The sequence below is a fragment of the Pelodiscus sinensis genome, chromosome 14 (genome assembly GCF_049634645.1).
Source record: "Pelodiscus sinensis isolate JC-2024 chromosome 14, ASM4963464v1, whole genome shotgun sequence".
NCBI lineage: Eukaryota > Metazoa > Chordata > Testudines > Trionychidae > Pelodiscus > Pelodiscus sinensis.
The window spans coordinates 36,968,686-36,985,336 of record NC_134724.1 but is presented as its reverse complement, the minus strand read 5'-3'; the positions used below and the strand labels follow the sequence as shown (position 1 = coordinate 36,985,336).

The 16,651-nt window shown below is 66.9% G+C and overlaps 1 protein-coding gene across 11 annotated transcripts in view; it reads left to right on the top strand.

The window, feature by feature from the left end:
* AP3B2 (adaptor related protein complex 3 subunit beta 2) overlaps positions 1 to 16,651 on the top strand; it is a 40,244-nt gene that overhangs the window by 21,509 nt on the left and 2,084 nt on the right. For 2 of the 11 annotated variants that reach the window (XM_075897512.1, XM_075897506.1), the window contains exons 10-27: positions 637 to 691; positions 1,034 to 1,105; positions 1,452 to 1,514; positions 4,012 to 4,144; positions 5,832 to 5,941; positions 6,660 to 6,836; positions 7,200 to 7,386; positions 7,529 to 7,647; positions 7,812 to 7,868; positions 8,193 to 8,304; positions 9,819 to 9,996; positions 10,406 to 10,601; positions 10,697 to 10,772; positions 11,446 to 11,550; positions 13,549 to 13,655; positions 14,453 to 14,684; positions 15,055 to 15,139; positions 15,450 to 15,547. In XM_075897512.1, coding sequence (XP_075753627.1) covers positions 637 to 691; positions 1,034 to 1,105; positions 1,452 to 1,514; positions 4,012 to 4,144; positions 5,832 to 5,941; positions 6,660 to 6,836; positions 7,200 to 7,386; positions 7,529 to 7,647; positions 7,812 to 7,868; positions 8,193 to 8,304; positions 9,819 to 9,996; positions 10,406 to 10,601; positions 10,697 to 10,772; positions 11,446 to 11,550; positions 13,549 to 13,655; positions 14,453 to 14,684; positions 15,055 to 15,139; positions 15,450 to 15,547 — 2,162 coding nt within the window. Of the gene's footprint in view, positions 1 to 600; positions 692 to 1,033; positions 1,106 to 1,451; positions 1,515 to 4,011; positions 4,145 to 5,831; positions 5,942 to 6,659; positions 6,837 to 7,199; positions 7,387 to 7,528; positions 7,648 to 7,811; positions 7,869 to 8,192; positions 8,305 to 9,818; positions 9,997 to 10,405; positions 10,602 to 10,696; positions 10,773 to 11,445; positions 11,551 to 13,548; positions 13,656 to 14,452; positions 14,685 to 15,054; positions 15,140 to 15,449; positions 15,548 to 16,651 lie in introns of all 11 variants that reach the window. The other 9 variants (XM_075897510.1, XM_075897505.1, XM_075897513.1 and 6 more) reach the window with 6 other exon arrangements.

Here is a 16,651-nt window from a genome sequence, read left to right as displayed (position 1 = left end):
TGCGGCAGCTGGCGCCCCAGGCGGCACGTGCGATCGGTGCCCCGCCTGCACGGCCGTCAATGGAGTGACGTCATCCTCGGGCGCCCCTGTGACGTCATCCTCGGGCGCCCCTGTGACGTCATCCTCGGGCGCCCCCCGTGACGTCATCCTCGGGCGCCCCCGTGACGTCATCCTCGGGCGCCCCCGTGACGTCATCCTCGGGCGCCCCGTTGAAGGCGGCACCCTAGGCGACGGCCGAGTCGGCCTATAGTCACGGGCCACCCCTGCCCACAGCCCCCGTGCTCCTCCAGCCGCCCCCTGGACTTTCTCCCGTGGCTTGTGGCACGCGGCGGCGGTGCTGTACGTGACAGGCCACCAGGGCCTGCGCAGCGACCCCAGCTCCTCTGCTAGTGCCTGGCAGCCTGACCGCCTGGTCCTGTCGGCTCCGTCTGGGGCTGCCAACGTGTCTGAGACCAGAGCAGTCAGGCCGGGAGGGAGAGACCTCGCAAGCGGCCCTGAGCCTGGGCCTTGCGTCAGTAGGAAGGGGGGACCGGGGCCCAGCGGGGGCTGGTGTCGGAGCAGCCTGTGGCATGGACTCTCTTTGCTGCCCACCCCTCGCAGGCCGGCTGACGGCTCTCCCTCTCTCTCTCCTGGCAGCGAGGTGCAGTACGTGGTGCTGCAGAACGTGGCCACCATGTCCATTAAGCGGCGGGTGAGTTCCCGGTGCCCTGCACTTGAGAAATGGCCCCTCTTTGCTCTAGGGGCGGGGGTGGGGAGGGGAGGTCGGGTCTGAGCTCCCCAAAGTCTGGGGCTTGGGGCTGACCCATTCCAGGCCAGCGCAAGGGGGTCAGGTCACTTTAGCCCCCCCACACCCTGCCATGTGGGACCGCCCAGCAGCCTGTCTGGGCCAGTAGCTGGCCTCCAATAGGGACCAGCGCTCGCTGCTGCAAAGAAATCCCCCATCATCACTTGGGTCATTGCCCTGTCCCCGCCCGAGCCCAGCTGGCCCTGCACTCGTCACTGGGCTGCTGCTACAGCTGCCTTGTGCCTGCAGGGGATGTTCGAGCCGTATCTGAAGAGCTTCTACATCAGGTCCACGGACCCCACCCAGATCAAGATCCTCAAGGTGAGTCCCATGTGCCAGTTCTCAGCTTGGCACCCCCACGCAGCCCGGGGCTAGCCTGGGCACCAGGCTGCCCAAATACCCCTGCCACGGGCCATCTGCCCAACCCCCCTGAGAAGTACCATCCGATCCTCTGGACCCCACGGGCAGGCCCATCCAGCCCTGTGACTCCCTTCTCCCCGAGCCCAGGCACACACGGTCGGCTGTGCCTGGGCTCTGTCGCCTCTCCATTGCCCCACGGGCAGGACCCGCTGTCCCTGGGGCTGGTCTCTCCGGGCACGGGGGGCTGGGTGGTAAATCCGCCTCTCTCACATGCAAGTGCTTGTGCCGCTCTCTCCCTCCCCTCCAGCTGGAAGTTCTCACCAACCTCGCCAACGAAACCAACATCTCCACCATCCTGCGGGAGTTTCAGGTACTCAGGGCTGGGGGGTGGGGGCAGCGCGGGGCAGAGATGGAAGCATTTCAGGGGTGATGTTGCCGGCCTCGAGTGCCCCACCCCTGGCAGCGAGCAAGGGGAGAACCATTCACAGCCTGGGAGGAGCTGCCTGAATAGAGCGATGGGAAATAAGGCTTCTCCCGAGATCTCAAGGCTTTCACTGACTCCTGCTCTCAGTCTCATCTCCACCCCCACCGGGAGCCATAGCCAGTGCCAGAGCTGGGCAGAAAATGGGCTTTGGGTTGGGGGAAAGAGCGAGAAAATGGAATGTTTCAATGTGGAAATGCTGCCGCCATGTCTCATGGGAGTTGTAGTTCAGCTGTCTCGTATCCCCGTTCTCCTCCGTGGGCTGTTCTCCCCGATGTGACTACATCTCCCAGGATGTCCTCAGTGTTGGAGTTCCTGCATGCATCATGGGTAGGGCCCCCGAAATTCACCGGCCCCTTTGGTCAATTTCACATCATAGAGTTTCAAATGTCATAACTGCAGCTATTTCAATCTGAAATTTCCCGGTGGTATAATTGTAGGGTCCAGACCCAGCAAGGCATTGTTCGAGGGTAGCAAATGTATTGTAGGGGGGGCTGCCGTACTTCTACCCGGACCTCTGTGCTGCTGCTGGCAGCGACACTGCCTTCAGTGAACAGCTGCCACGCTCGGGCTGCCCAGCTCTGAAGGTAGCACAGAAGTAAGGGTACCACAACTTCCCCAATATAACCTTGTGATCCCCCCTGCAACTCCCATTGGGTCAGGACCCCCAGTTTGAGAACTGCTGGTCTCCCCGTGGAATCTGACTCGTGCATGGTGTGACGGACTGGGCCAGGTCTGGGCACAGCTGAGGGCGTCTGCTCAGGGTGAATTGCTCAAATTCAGGGCTCTCTCTAGCCCCCAGACTAGGCCACACATCAGTCCCACAGAGCGCTTCAGCTGCCTGCCGGGCCAGCCAGAAGCCTCACGACACCCCAGCAATATCCGTGCCCCAGATGGCCCCGGGCCTCATACACAGGTGAGGGGTTTTAGGATCCAATCTCACCTACCTCGAACAAGTTCTGTCCCTTTCCAAGAAACCAGCCACAGATCCCAGGTCAATTTACACTCTGGACCTTACCCGCAAGATCTCGCTGAGCCAATCCTTTAGCATCTAACAACTAAAGGTTTATTACTACAAGAAAGAAAAGCATGAGAGTAAGGCTGTTAAAGTATCATATGTTACATGTATCGACTCTCCCAGTTCTCGATGCAGGCTCTAGCAGAGATATTATAACTGCTGGCTTAAAAGTCCTTGTTGCACATCCTATGTCAGGATGGGTCCACAGTTCTTTCCGACTCGTTGATCCCTGCAATGCTGCATCTGGGATGAAGAGCTGAGCCGAGCAGAAAGATGGAGTCGGCCACATGACATATGTATATCCCCTCCTGGCTTCTTCCAAGCTGGAGAGTCACATGGCCAGTGGCCAGGTGTGTCTTTGGCCTCCAGAGGCCCATTGTTCCCTGGAACTTTGCTCATTAGCATGTCCATGGGCAAACATTCCCAGCCCATTGCTCTGCCTCGGACAGAGAATCTTTCAGCATCAACACAGAGTCCGTATTCATAACTCCACATACAGACATTATACAGGTATATGAAGAGCAGATACAGAATCCGTAGACAATAAGCTTTTGTTTGACTCCTCACATGGCCCCCTTTGTACCAACTTTTGGGGCAACCCTCCCCCCATGGGCACAGCAGTGACCTGGCTGCTTCCCTTAAACTCCGGTAACGTGACACAGGGTCAGAGCGCACACAAGACCAGATTTCACCGTCCGTGATGCCTTTTTCATGGCCGTAGATTTGGTAGGGTAATACTCACGGGAGAAGGCTGGAGGAGCCTGGCTCTACAGTTCCCAAGAGGCTCCCATGGCCACTGAGTGCAATCAGAAAACTTTGGGTTTCGATTGCTTAGTTATTGAATGAAAAAACCTGCATTTCCATGGGAAGCAGAGCCCGTTTAGTTGGGAACTTTGTGGGCAGCCCTCCCGAGTCCGGGAGGCTTGGCAGTGGCTGTTTCATAGTTACCCCCCAAAGGGCCGGGTGCGGGTTTCTGGGGGTCCAAGCCGCCCCACTTCATTAGGGTTTTGTTTTTACGCTGACCGTGGCCCTGCCCCGCACTTCCCGGGTTTGGAGAGCAGGCATCGGGCCCTGGGGGAAGCAGCCAGGTTGTTGTTCAATGGTGGGAGCACACATGTAGGGTCTCGTGTAAATTCCTTGGGGTGTCTGTAGGTGCCCACACAGCGGGCCTGTGCACTGCTGGGCAGGGCCTGCTCCTAAGCACAGGCCAGTGTGAACCAGGCTTTACCGCCAGCTGCTAGGAGCCCAAAGGCCGCTGCCGGGAGTCACTCCACGGGGTCAGAGCCCAAGCGCTCAGCTCTCGGCTGCAGCGTGGTGTTCTGACTCCCGGGGCATGCTGGGAAAGCTGCCACGCCTCTTGTCCCACAGACCTACATCCGGAGCATGGACAAGGACTTCGTAGCTGCCACTATCCAGGCCATCGGGCGCTGCGCCACCAACATCGGGAAGGTCCGAGACACCTGCCTGAACGGCCTCGTGCAGCTCCTGTCCAACAGGGACGGTGAGCGGCTGTGGCCGGGCGGGGCGGGGAGAGGGGGCTTTCCACGGGCTGTGTGCGGGGATGCTGCTTAGAGCGTGCGCTGAAGACCCAGCAGTGAGTGAAGGCCGCGGACAGGCTCTGGCTGGGGGCGAGGGCTGCGGCTGGGCAGAGCTGGCAGAAGGGCGCCCTGCGGTGGGACCTCTGCCAGGGGTTAAAACTCTGAGCAAACAGCGGGTGTTACTGGCATCGCCGCCACCGGCAGCACTGAGATCCTGCACAGCCCCGGCAGGGGGGCAGAGGAGCTTCTGCTCCAGAGCCAGCCATGACCGAGTCCTGGAGATGCAGGGGACGGCGTCTCCCTGTGCTCATTGCCAGAGGGCATGTCTCTCTTCCCCAGAGCTATTGGCTGCGTCCATGCAGTGTCTCTCTGTGCTCACTGCCCGGCGAGGGGGTCTCTCTTCCCCAGAGCTATTGGCTGCGTCCATGCAGTGTCTCTCTGTGCTCACTGCCCGGCGAGGGGGTCTCTCTTCCCCTGAGCTATTGGCTGCGTCCATGCAGTGTCTCTCTGTGCTCACTGCCCGGCGAGGGGGTCTCTCTTCCCCTGAGCTATTGGCTGCGTCCATGCAGTGTCTCTCTGTGCTCACTGCCCGGCGAGGGGGTCTCTCTTCCCCAGAGCTATTGGCTGCGTCCATGCAGTGTCTCTCTGTGCTCACTGCCCGGCGAGGGGGTCTCTCTTCCCCTGAGCTATTGGCTGGGTCCATGCAGTGCAGGGGATGGTGTCTCCCTGTGCTCACTGCCCGGGGGGGTCTCTCTGTCCCCCTGAGCTGGTGGCTGGGTCCATATGGTGCAGGGGACGGTGTCTCCCTGTGCTCACTGCCCGGGGGGTCTCTCTGCCCCCCCCCGAGCTGGTGGCTGGGTCCATATGGTGCAGGGGACGGTGTCTCCCTGTGCTCACTGCCCGGGGGGGTCTCTCTGTCCCCCTGAGCTGGTGGCTGGGTCCATATGGTGCAGGGGATGGTGTCTCCCTGTGCTCACTGCCCGGGGGGGTCTCTCTGTCCCCCTGAGCTGGTGGCTGGGTCCATACGGTGCAGGGGATGGTGTATCCCTGTGCTCACTGCCCGGGGGGGTCTCTCTGTCCCCCTGAGCTGGTGGCTGGGTCCATAAGGTGCAGGGGATGGTGTCTCCCTGTGATCACTGCCCGGGGGGGGTCTCTCTGCCCCCCCCCCTGAGCTGGTGGCTGGGTCCATACGGTGCAGGGGATGGTGTATCCCTGTGCTCACTGCCCGGGGGGGTCTCTCTGCCCCCCCCGAGCTGGTGGCTGGGTCCATACAGTGCAGGGGATGGTGTCTCCCTGTGTTCACTGCCCGGGGGGGTCTCTCTGTCCCCCTGAGCTGGTGGCTGGGTCCATACGGTGCAGGGGATGGTGTATCCCTGTGCTCACTGCCTGGGGGGGTCTCTCTGTCCCCCTGAGCTGGTGGCTGGGTCCATACGGTGCAGGGGATGGTGTCTCCCTGTGTTCACTGCCTGGGGGGGTCTCTCTGTCCCCCTGAGCTGGTGGCTGGGTCCATAAGGTGCAGGGGATGGTGTCTCCCTGTGCTCACTGCCTGGGGGGGTCTCTCTGTCCCCCTGAGCTGGTGGCTGGGTCCATACGGTGCAGGGGATGGTGTCTCCCTGTGCTCACTGCCCGGGGGGGTCTCTCTTCCCCCAGAGCTGGTGGTGGCTGAGTCCGTGGTCGTCATTAAGAAGCTGCTGCAGATGCAGCCCTCTCAGCACAGCGAGATCATCAAGCACATGGCCAAGCTCACCGACAACATCCAGGTGCGTCCGGGCTGGGGATGGGTGGGGGCTGCGCCCATGGGAGCAGTGGGGTTAGTTCAGGGCGAGCTGCCCTCCCTGTACACTGCACAGGGGCCCCCCTTGCACCTCCTGCCAGCCCCTACCCCAGGGGCTGCACTCAGTGCCCCGGTGCTGGGTCTGCTCTGTGGGGCCCTGCCCGAGTCAGACCGGCCATGCCTCCTGCCCGCACCGCCCTGGCAGGCCCCGCTGGCTCTGGCACCACCTGGCTCCTGCGGCGTATCCCCGGCAGGGGCAGTGCCACGCAGGCCGGGTGCTCTGCTTCCCCAGAGGGGCACACACGTGGGCCCTTGCGGGAGCATCCCTGGAATGCAGTGGGGCCTTCCTGCCCCCCAGGCCTCTCTTCCCCACTGGCTGAGTTTCTGCCCCTCCCCCCGGGGCTCCGTGCTCTTGCACTGTGGGTCCCAGAATTCCCTGTGCTGGGGGCACCAGGGCAAAGGATTCTGGGATGTGCTGGGTCGGTGGGCCTGGGAGCGGGGGGGACACTGGGCAGGACCAGCGAATCTGGGCCCACGGCCCGGGGGGCTGTAGGGGGTGGGCAGGTCTCCTGCGAGCTGCACTCGCCCCGGCTCCGGGGGTCTCCTGGCCCTCTGGGGCGTGCCCGGTGGCCCGCGGCGCCGGGGCTGCAAGGCGGCGGGAAGGGCTGTGGCAGAGCGGGGCGCTGGCTTGTGTGCGTCGGCAGGTGCCCATGGCCCGGGCCAGCATCCTCTGGCTAATCGGCGAGTACTGCGAGCACGTGCCCAAGATGGCGCCCGACGTGCTGCGCAAGATGGCCAAGTCCTTCACCGGCGAGGAGGACATCGTCAAGCTGCAGGTCATCAACCTGGCCGCCAAGCTCTACCTGACCAACTCCAAGCAGGTTAGCGGCTGGGCGACGGGGCGGGGGTGCAGGGCGGGTGCGGCCGGCCCCGGGTGCCCTGCCGCCTGCTTGGCAGTGGGGGCTGCGTCAGGGCCGGGACACGTCTGTCTGACCCCCCGGCCTGCCACTGCTGGCTGCAGCCAGGGAGCGTGGCAGGCACTCAGCATCGTGCTGGATCGGGCCAGCAGTCCGTGTGTTTGAGCTGCCCCGCCGGGGGGGGGGGGAGAAGGTTGGACTCTGGGACTCTGCAGAGCTGGACGGGTGCCCCCGGCGCATCCCTGCCCTTCTCTGTGCCCCTGCCTCCCCCTCGGGGGGCCCGGGAGGGGTTCAGACAGGTGCTGAGCCGGCCGAGTGTCGCTGCAGAGCAAGCTGCTGACCCAGTACGTGCTGAACCTGGCCAAGTACGACCAGAACTACGACATCCGGGACCGAGCCCGCTTCATCCGCCAGCTCATCGTGCCCACCGAGAAGAGCGGGGTCCTCAACAAGTACGCCAAGAAGCTCTTCCTGGCACAGAAGCCCGCCCCCATCCTGGAGTCCTCCTTCAAGGGTAGGTCGGGCAGGCCCGGCTGGCGAGGGGAGAGCCTCCCCGGTGGCACCCGGGGCCGGCCGGGCGTGGGGGCCAGGAGCGGGCCCAGGAGGGGCAGTGGGGGCAGCACATGGGGCTGTGTTCTGAGCCCGTCCTCCCACAGATCGGGACCATTTCCAGCTCGGCTCGCTCTCTCACCTCCTCAACACCAAGGCCGTGGGCTACCAGGAGCTGCCTGACTGGCCGGACGAGGCCCCCGACCCCTCCGTGCGCAATGTGGAGGTACCGGGCACGGGGCCTCGTGCCGCCCCGGGGAGTGTCCCCGCCTTGGTCGGGGGCCCGGGCTCTGCTGCCGGAAGGGGGTGGCAGAGGGCAGGCGTGGGGCCGCGGGGCAGATGCTCTGCAGGGCTGCGCTGCGCCGTGACCGCAGTCTCCCTCGTTTGCAGGAAGAAACCAGCTTCCCCCTTGAGAGCCACATCGGGCTGCTGGGAGAGCACAGAGAGGTGGCCCTGTGTGTGTGTGTGTGTGCGTGTGCGTGGCGCCTTCCCTCCTTGCTCGCGCTGTTCGCGCCGGCTCCCTGTCACGCCCCCAAAGGAGCTGGCGTCTCAGCAGAGAGGAAAAGAGGGACCCACGCTCCCACCCCGCATGCGTGTGCAGATTCAACACCTCTTGTGCCCCCCGCCTGAGCCCGGCCGTGCCTGTCGCTGGGTCGGTCCCCGGCGCGCTGCTGGGCTCTGACCTGCTCTCCTCGGGCCAGCTCTCTCCTGCGGGTGCCCCCCCCCCCCCGCTGGCACGCGCCTCACCCCCCCCTTCCCGCTCCTGCGCAGGTTCCCGAGTGGACCAAGTGCACTAGCCGGGAGAAGCGGAAAGAGAAGGTGGAGAAACCGTTCTACTCGGATTCGGAGGGGGAGTCCGGGCCCACGGAATCGGCAGACAGCGGTGAGGGACCTGCCGGGCAGCCGGGTGGCACTGCCCAGCCCTGGCCACGCTCCCATGGGCAGTGCCAGCCGCCCCTGTGTGCCAGTACTGTGAGCCGCGGTGGGCAAGCAGCCGCAGCCCCCCCCGGGAGCAGGGGAGAAGACTTGTCTGCAGCAAAGGGCCAGCCTCTGCTGTGCACCCCCAGCTTCCCCTGGACCGCCAGGGCCTGGCTAGAAAGGGCTGCGAGCCCCTGGCCGACACCCAGATGACAGGGGCTGCAGATCCCTCCCCCTTCATGCTGAGAGCGTCAGGGCCCAGGAGTTGGACAGAGCCCTTCCCCCCTGGAAAATGCACCAAGTGGTGTCTGCTGGGCCCATCCACGCCTGGCTGTTCAGGGGAGGGGCCCAGCCAGTGTCGCCCACACAGGACGGTTTGGGAATAGCTCCCTTCCTGCCCCTCCCCAGTGTGCCGGCGTGGCCGTGCAGTGCCTGGGAGCGCAGTGCCCGGGCTGGCAGTGTGGTATGGCGGCCTGTAGACAGTGGGCAGGTTGGCCGTGCAGTGCCTGGGAGCGCAGTGCCTGGGCTGGCAGTGCGGCGTGGTGGGCTGGAGCCGGTGGGCAGGTTGGGAGCGCAGCGCCCGGGCTGGCAGTGCGGCGTGGCGGGCTGGAGCCGGTGGGCAGGTTGGGAGCGCAGCGCCCGGGCTGGCAGTGCGGCGTGGCGGGCTGGAGCCGGTGGGCAGGTTGGGAGCGCAGCGCCCGGGCTGGCAGTGCGGCGTGGCGGGCTGGAGCCGGTGGGCAGGTTGGGAGCGCAGCGCCCGGGCTGGCAGTGCGGCGTGGCGGGCTGGAGCCGGTGGGCAGGTTGGGAGCGCAGCGCCCGGGCTGGCAGTGCGGCGTGGCGGGCTGGAGCCGGTGGGCAGGCTGGGAGCGCAGCGCCCGGGCTGGCAGTGCGGCGTGGCGGGCTGGAGCCGGTGGGCAGGCTGGGAGCGCAGCGCCCGGGCTGGCAGTGCGGCGTGGCGGGCTGGAGCCGGTGGGCAGGCTGGGAGCCCAGGGCCCGGGCTGGCAGTGCGGCGTGGCGGGCTGGATCCGGTGGGCAGGCTGGGAGCCCAGCGCCCGGGCTGGCAGTGCGGCGTGGCGGGCTGGAGCCGGTGGGCAGGCTGGGAGCCCAGCGCCCGGGCTGTCAGTGCGGCGTGGCGGGCTGGAGCCGGTGGGCAGGTTGGGAGCCCAGCGCCAGGGCTGGCAGTGCGGCATGGCGGGCAGGAGCCGGTGGGCAGGCTGGGAGCGCAGCGCCCGGGCTGGCACTGCGGCATGGTGAGCTGGAGCCGGTGGGCAGGCTGGGAGCCCAGCGCCCGGGCTGGCAGGGCGGCATGGTGGGCTGGAGCCGGTGGGCAGGCTGGGAGCACAGCGCCCGGGCTGGCAGTGCGGCATGGTGGGCTGGAGCCGGTGGGCAGGTTGGGAGCCCAGTGCCCGGGCTGGCAGTGCGGTGTGGCGGGCTGGAGCCAGACAGGGGCGGTGAACACGGAGCTATTCTCTTGCCCAGAGCCGGAATCGGTCAGCGAGTCGGAGAGCGAGAGCGGCAGCGGCAGCAGTAGCAGCAGCGGGAGCGGCTCCGACTCGGGAAGCCAGGGGGCGGAGAGCGGGGACCGGTCGGAGGAGAGGAGGAAGAAGAAGAAGGGGAAGGAAGGGCCCCGGAAGGCATTCCTGGACACCGCCGGGAGGTACCCGAGCGGGGGCGGGGCTGCCACGGGCTGTGGAAATGGGAGGGGCAACAGCCCGTCCCGCCATGTCTGTTTTCATGCTGTTAACACCCAGCACCGTTGCCCGGGGCACCAAGCAGCAAGCCCAGGCCACAGGCTGGGCCCTGCTACTGCAGTGCCAGCAGGGGGCAGCGCAGGCACGCTGGGGAGGTGCCAGCCACCCAGGTGATGGCACCACAACCCTGGCACAATGTGTTTGTCCCTCCAGACTCACCTAGGGCGAGTGTAGCTCCAACCCATGGTCCCCAGCAAGGGCTCTTATCCAGTCATATCAAAGTATGTAAATTAGCCCCTGGTAGCAGGCGCCCCCTGCAGTCCTGGGGCGTGGGAGGTGGCGGCGGGGCCCCGAACCTGACCTCTCCTTCCCCAGCAACCCCAGCGAGGAGGAAGAGGAGGAGCAGGGGAAGAAGGGGAAGAGGAAGAAGAAGCCGCAGCACGAGGGGAAAGGCGATTCGGGGTCCTCGTGGGAGGAGGGCAGCGTGTCGGAGAGCAGCTCCTCCGAGTCGGACTCGGGCTCCGAGGCAGAGGAATCCCAGTCGGAGCCAGAAAGCAAGAGGAGACCCACGGTGAGCTCCGGCCCCTCTGCACACCCTGCACCCCCGGAGTGGGCCTGGCTGGGCCCTGCGCTGCTGACCCTGCCCGGCGCTGCCTTCTCTTCCAGCCACCCAGCAGCAAAGCCGCCCCCAAGGCCACCCGGAAAGGGACCAAGGAGATCTCCTTGCTGGACCTGGATGACTGTGAGTGTCGCGCCCGCACAGCTGTGCCCCAGGGCTCAGCTCCTCCGCCCCATGGGGCAGGGAGAGTCAGGGAGACGCCCCTGGACACCTCCCCTCCACCTCCCCATCTCTCCTCCGCTTTGCTGCCTTTGTTCCTCCCTGCTGGGGTCTGTGGCTTCCCTGCCCGGCTCTCACGGGGGTCAGTGGAGCGTTCGTCCCTGGGCGCTCCCCTGCAAAGCTCAGTTCTGGGGGGGGCAGATGGGGCAGGGGTGACCCCGCACACAACCTGCCCTATCCCCACCTCCCCCTGCCTGTGGCTGGCTCCTGCTCCCAGCTGGGGGCTGGGCTGTCCAGGAGGCCTATTCAGGGCCGGCTCCATCTCCATGTTCGGTGACCCTGCGAGCCCCTGGGGAGGCGAGCGGAAGTGACGTGGCTTTGGAGCTGGGTTCTTACCGCCTGGCTTGTGGCAGGCGGCGGCTCTCACAGGAAACCAACCCAGCCCGGTGAGCCCGCTCGATTGGGTGGCAGCAGGGTCTAGTGGTTAGAGCGGGACAGACAGCCCGGACTCCTCCAGAGTCTGCCTGTCCCAACTTCCAGTGCAGCTCTGGGTAGATCCCGCTGACTGCTCCCAACTGCTCCCTCTGCACCTCAACGCACTTCCCGGGGAGGGCAGGCTCACCATCCCCTTTTACAGACAGAGAAACTGAGGCACGTGGCAGGGAAGGGACCTGCCCAAGGTCGCCCAGCAGGCCGGTGGCGGAGCTGGGAATACTCGGCCTTCCTGAGGCCACTGCCAGAGGTAACTGCGGCCTCCCTGCCCCGGCTCGTCCCTCCGTGTCACTGAACCCCTAGGCGCCTAGGGCCGATGTCCCGTCCACTGCCTGCTGATTGGTCCTTCCAGCTGCATGATCTGTCCATGGTGCTGAGGGAGCCTTGACGTGATGTGGCTGTAGAGACACGGGAAGCGTGTCCTTCCTCCAGGGCGCTCTGCTGGGGGCACCCCAAGGATTTGGGAAGTGGTCAAGGGCCGCACTTTCCCGCACTATTACTGGAGGGGCACGGGGTCTGGGAGGGGGGTTCTGACCTGGGCGGGGGATTGGGGTGCAAGGGAGTGTGGGGTCTGGGAGGGGGGTTCTGACCGGAGCAGGGGATTGGGGTGCAGGAGGAGTGTGGGGTCTGGGAGGGGGGTTCTGACCGGGGCAGGGGATTGGGGTGCAGGAGGGGTGCGGTGTCTAGGAGGGGGGTTCTGACCAGGGGCAGGGGATTGGGGTGCAGGAGGGGTGTGGGGTCTGGGAGGGGGGTTCTGACCAGGGGCAGGGGATTGGGGTGCAGGAGGGGTGTGGGGTCTGGGAGGGGGGTTCTGACCAGGGGCAGGGGATTGGGGTGCAGGAGGGGTGTGGGGTCTGGGAGGGGAGTTCTGACCAGGGACAGAGGATTGGGGTGCAGGAGGGGTGTGGGGTCTGGGAGGGGGGTTCTGACCTGGGCCAGGGGATTGGGGTGTAGAGTCTGGGAGGGGGTTCTGACCTGGCTAGCGGATTGGGGTGCAGGGTCTGGGAGGGGGTTCTAACCAGGGGCAGGGGATTGGGATGCAAGAGGGGGTGAGGGGTTCTGACCAGGGGCAGGGCTTTGCATTGTGACCTGGGGCGGAGGGTTGGGGTGCAGGAGAAGGTGGGGTTCCAGGTGTAGGCACTGCCTGGGAGGCGCTTACCCTAGGTGGCTCCCAACCAGCAGCCCAGCAGGCCCCCAGCCGGCCGTGCCCCACACGCTGCTCAAGGCAGCCGGCTGCTGCGTCTCCGTGCAGAGCGCCCCGGGAGGAACAGGGGCTCCGTGAGCTGAGCCCACAAGCACAGCCCCGCAGCTCCCATCGTCCAGGTTCCCTGGGGCCCCTGCTGCACAGAGACACGCACACTGGCCCCGGCAGCCAGGCCCTGCCCGAGGGTCCTGCTGGGCTGCAGGCCACTGGCAGCCCGGAGGATCATGGTGGGCCGGATCTGAACATTTGCCAGGCCGGATTCGGCCCACCCCCGCGTAGAGCCTGGGCCTTGCCCACCACTTTGCCCAGGGCAGGAACTTCACCCCACTAGGAGTTCCCCCTCCAGGCCATGGGGAGCCCAGGAGGGAAGAGCCGAGCCTCAGGGGCATGAGCCCCTCCCACAGGAGTCTGCTCTGGCCACAGCTGGGCTGGGCTTGCCCGGGGGGTGGAGCGCGAGCCGGGACTCCGACATCACAGCTCCCTGGCCCAGGGGCCGGTCTGAGCTGGGGAGCCTGGGGGCAGCTAACGGGGTTCGTGCTGAATGTCAATGTCCCCAGATGGGTTGTTTCTGTGTTGGGCTTGCTGGAAACGCGGTGGGAAACCAACCAAAGCAGTTGCCAGAACCCGCCCGTGGAAGTTGCTGCGTGTGTGAGAAACCCCCGCAGGGTCTGGTGGAAATGGGCTCGTTTGGGGCTGGGTTTGTCCTGGTTTTCTGTCGATGCGATTTTCGCCTTGCTCGTCTCTGGCAGCGAATCCCCAAGCAGCCTGCAAATACCAACGAAGCCTTCCCCAGCCCCCAGGGAGGCCTACAGGCAGCATTGCCTAGTGGGCGGACCTGGGTCCTAGGCCTGCGCTAGTGGGTGACTTTGGACAAATCTCTTCTTTGTGCCTCAACTTCCCCAACGCCCAGGCGGGAGCAGACGGGCGGGCGGTGCCTTCTCTCATCAGTGCTGGGCGTGGCGGGCTAAGGCCTGGGGCCTTTGGCCACTGCTGTCGTCCGCAGGCTCGTTAACCCTTTGCTCCCTGCTTGTCTGTGCCTTGCAGTCACCACGGCTCCGCCCCAGCCAGCCTCCTCCCCCTCTGTCGTCTCCACCAGCCTGGTGACCGACCTGGAGGGGCTCTCGCTGACCGACACCTCGCTGGCTTCTACCGTGAGTGCTGAACGCCCCTTCCGGAGCGCAGCCTCAGGGCCTGCCACATGCCGGCCACAGGCCTGGAAATCCACGCTGCGCCCCACTCTGCCGAGGGACCCCCCCGCTGCACCCCGCTCTGCTGAGGGACACCCCGCTGCGCCCCGCTCTGACCCCCCCCGCTGCGCCCCGCTCTGCCGAGGGACCCCCCCACTGCACCCCGCTCTGCTGAGGGACCCCCCGCTGCGCCCCGCCCTGCCGAGGGACCCCCCCCGCACCCCGCTCTGCTGAGGGACCCCCCGCTGCGCCCCGCTCTGCTGAGGGACCCCCCCGCTGCGCCCCGCCCTGCCGAGGGACCCCCCCGCTGCGCCCCGCTCTGACCCCCCCCGCTGCGCCCCGCCCTGCCGAGGGACCCCCCCGCTGCGCCCCGCTCTGCCGAGGGACCCCCCCGCTGCACCCCGCTCTGACCCTCCTCACTGTGCCCCGCTCTACTGAGGGACCCCCCCGCTGCGTCCCGCTCTACTGAGGGACCCCCCCGCTGCGCCCCGCTCAAGGGAGACAGGGAGCTGTTGACGGGGCAGGCAGGGCTGTAGGAGGGTGAGGCTACCCTGGCATGGCCTTTGCACGGCCCCAGGGATTTGCCGGCCTAGCCCAGCCACCCCTCATCCACTGCCCGGGGCCTCGGGCGTCTGCAGGGGCGATGGAGCTGGGCCCAGCTCCTGCACCGATTCCTTCACTAGCCTGAGCATTGGGGTCAGTCCACGGCTGCTCCCCACGTCTCCCTGCCTGTGCCAACAGCCTTCCTCCCTCCCCGCCAGCTGCTCAGCCCCACGTTCAGCGCCGTGCGGACCCACGAGCTGCTGCACCGCATGGCGGGCGAGGGGCTCTCGGTGGAGTACTGCTTCAGCCGGCAGCCCTTCGTCCCCGACCCGCACATGGTGGCCGTGCACATCCAGTTCTCCAACAGCGCCGAGGCGGAGGTGAAGGGCCTGCGGGTCTGTGCGCCCAGGCTGCTCCCCGGGATTCGGCTCCAGGAGTTCCCGGAGATCGGTAATGCCCCCTGCCGGCGCCTGGGCCCTCCTGCCGCCAGCGCCCAGGCTGGGCCGGGGCCTCAAATGGGACCAAAACGGGGAGGGCAGAGACGATGCCCTCAAAGGTGCCTGGCTGGGACCAGCCCTGGGCCCCTTGGCCTGCCTGTGCGGCAGCCGCTGCTTCCGAGGAGCCATGGGGGCGAGGATGGGACCAGTCGCCCCCGGAGCACTGGGCTTCAGGGAGGGTGTCTGTGCACCCCCGGCAGGGCCTGGCCTGAGGTGCATGTGCCATGGGGGCTGGCACCCCCGCTGTGGAGCCCAAGGGGATGCCGGGGCTGTGTGGTGCCGGGGGGGTCTGGCAGCATCACACGCTGTCCCTGTACTTGCAGAGTCCTTAGCGCCCGGTGACACCGCCAGCGTCGTCATGGGCATCGACTTCAGCGACTCCACCCAGGCCGCCAACTTCCAGCTGTGGTGAGTCCCCGCCCCCCGGCACAGAGTTCCACCGCGGGCACAGCTCCAGAGCCTGGTCGGCGCTCGGCGGCGCTGCGCCCCCTCCCAGGGGTGGGATTCTTGGCCCCAGAGCTGGCCCGCCTGAGCAGGGACCCAGTCTCGGGCTGCAGCGGGCGCTCTAATGCCAGCGGGTGTTCCCGGCGCAAGGGGGCTCCCCCCGTGCCAGGCTTCGTAGCTCTTGCCGGGTGGCTGCGGCTGGTGGCCCGGCTGGTGGGGACTGGCACTCGCCCGCGGCTCCCGGGGTCCATCTCACTGTGGCACTTCCCCCCAGCACCCACTCGCGCCAGTTCTACGTCTCCATCCAGCCGCCCGTGGGCGAGCTCCTGGCTCCGGTGTTCATGAGCGAGAACGAGTTCAAGAAGGAGCAAGGTGAGTACTAGGGGAAGGCGCTGAACAGCCTGGCCCGGGCACCCGAGCCTGCCGGGCGCCCCGCCTCCCATCCCAACTGCATCCGCCCGGAGCCGGGCGAGAGATCCCTGCCCTCCTCGCCCGGCCGGTGATAGCGGCTGGCCTCCCTGGCTCCCCCGGCTGGAGCCTGCACGAGGAGCCGCTGCCTGGCTGCAGCCCCCCACTCCCGCCTCGGCTGCAAGGGGCATTCGGGGGGGCGAGGCTCCGAGCCCGATGCCCTGGGCTGTGCGCTCTCCCCATGGGCACCTCTGCATAGCTGGGCTCTGTGAGCCTGGGCCCCTCCCAGGGAACCCGCTCTCCTTGCTCTGTCCGCTGCAGCCCTGCCCTTGGCCAGCAGGGGGAGCCAGACCAGGGGGGCACATCGGAGAGGAGCATTCCTGCTACCTCGGCAGGGCCCCCCGTGACCCCCCGCCCCCGCCCTGGGAGCACCGCTCACTTGATGTTGGGGGTGGGACTCCAGGGTCCCCCAGCGACCGGGGGCTCCCTGCCCTGCCCTTGGCGGGTCTGTGCCAGCGGCTGGTGCTAACCCTGGGCCCTGGCTTCCCTTAGAGCCGCTGCTAAGGATGGAGGTAGGTAAGTCTCAGCTCCCCCCAAGGAGATGCTGCCACCCCCACGCCCCTCCCAGCCATAGCATTAGCACTGCTGCCAGCCCCTGGGGAGCCCAGGCAGGGAGCTGCTCTCCAGAGCAGCAGGCTGGCTGGTCCCCTCCGTGCCCTGCCCAGCCTGGCCCAGAGGAAGGTGCTGTGAGTTCGGGGCAGGGCACAGAGGACGTGGAGGAGACGGGTTCCCGCAGCCCCACGGGGCAGAGTCGAGAGGGTCTCAGCTCGCAGGCCCAGGCGTGGGCCGAGATCCATTCGGTCGGCTCTGCCGGCTGTGGTGCCGCGGTAGACCAGGTCAGCTGCAGCCCGCCTGGCTGTGTCCTCGTTAAACGCAGCGTCCCTGCCCCTGGGCACCAGGGGGGAGCCCTCGCCCGGCGGGAACGCAGCCTGTCCTTTGTGGGGCGGAATCCACGCGGGCACCTGCCCCCGGCGGGCTGAGGCGACGCCACCAGCCAGGGCACCGGGC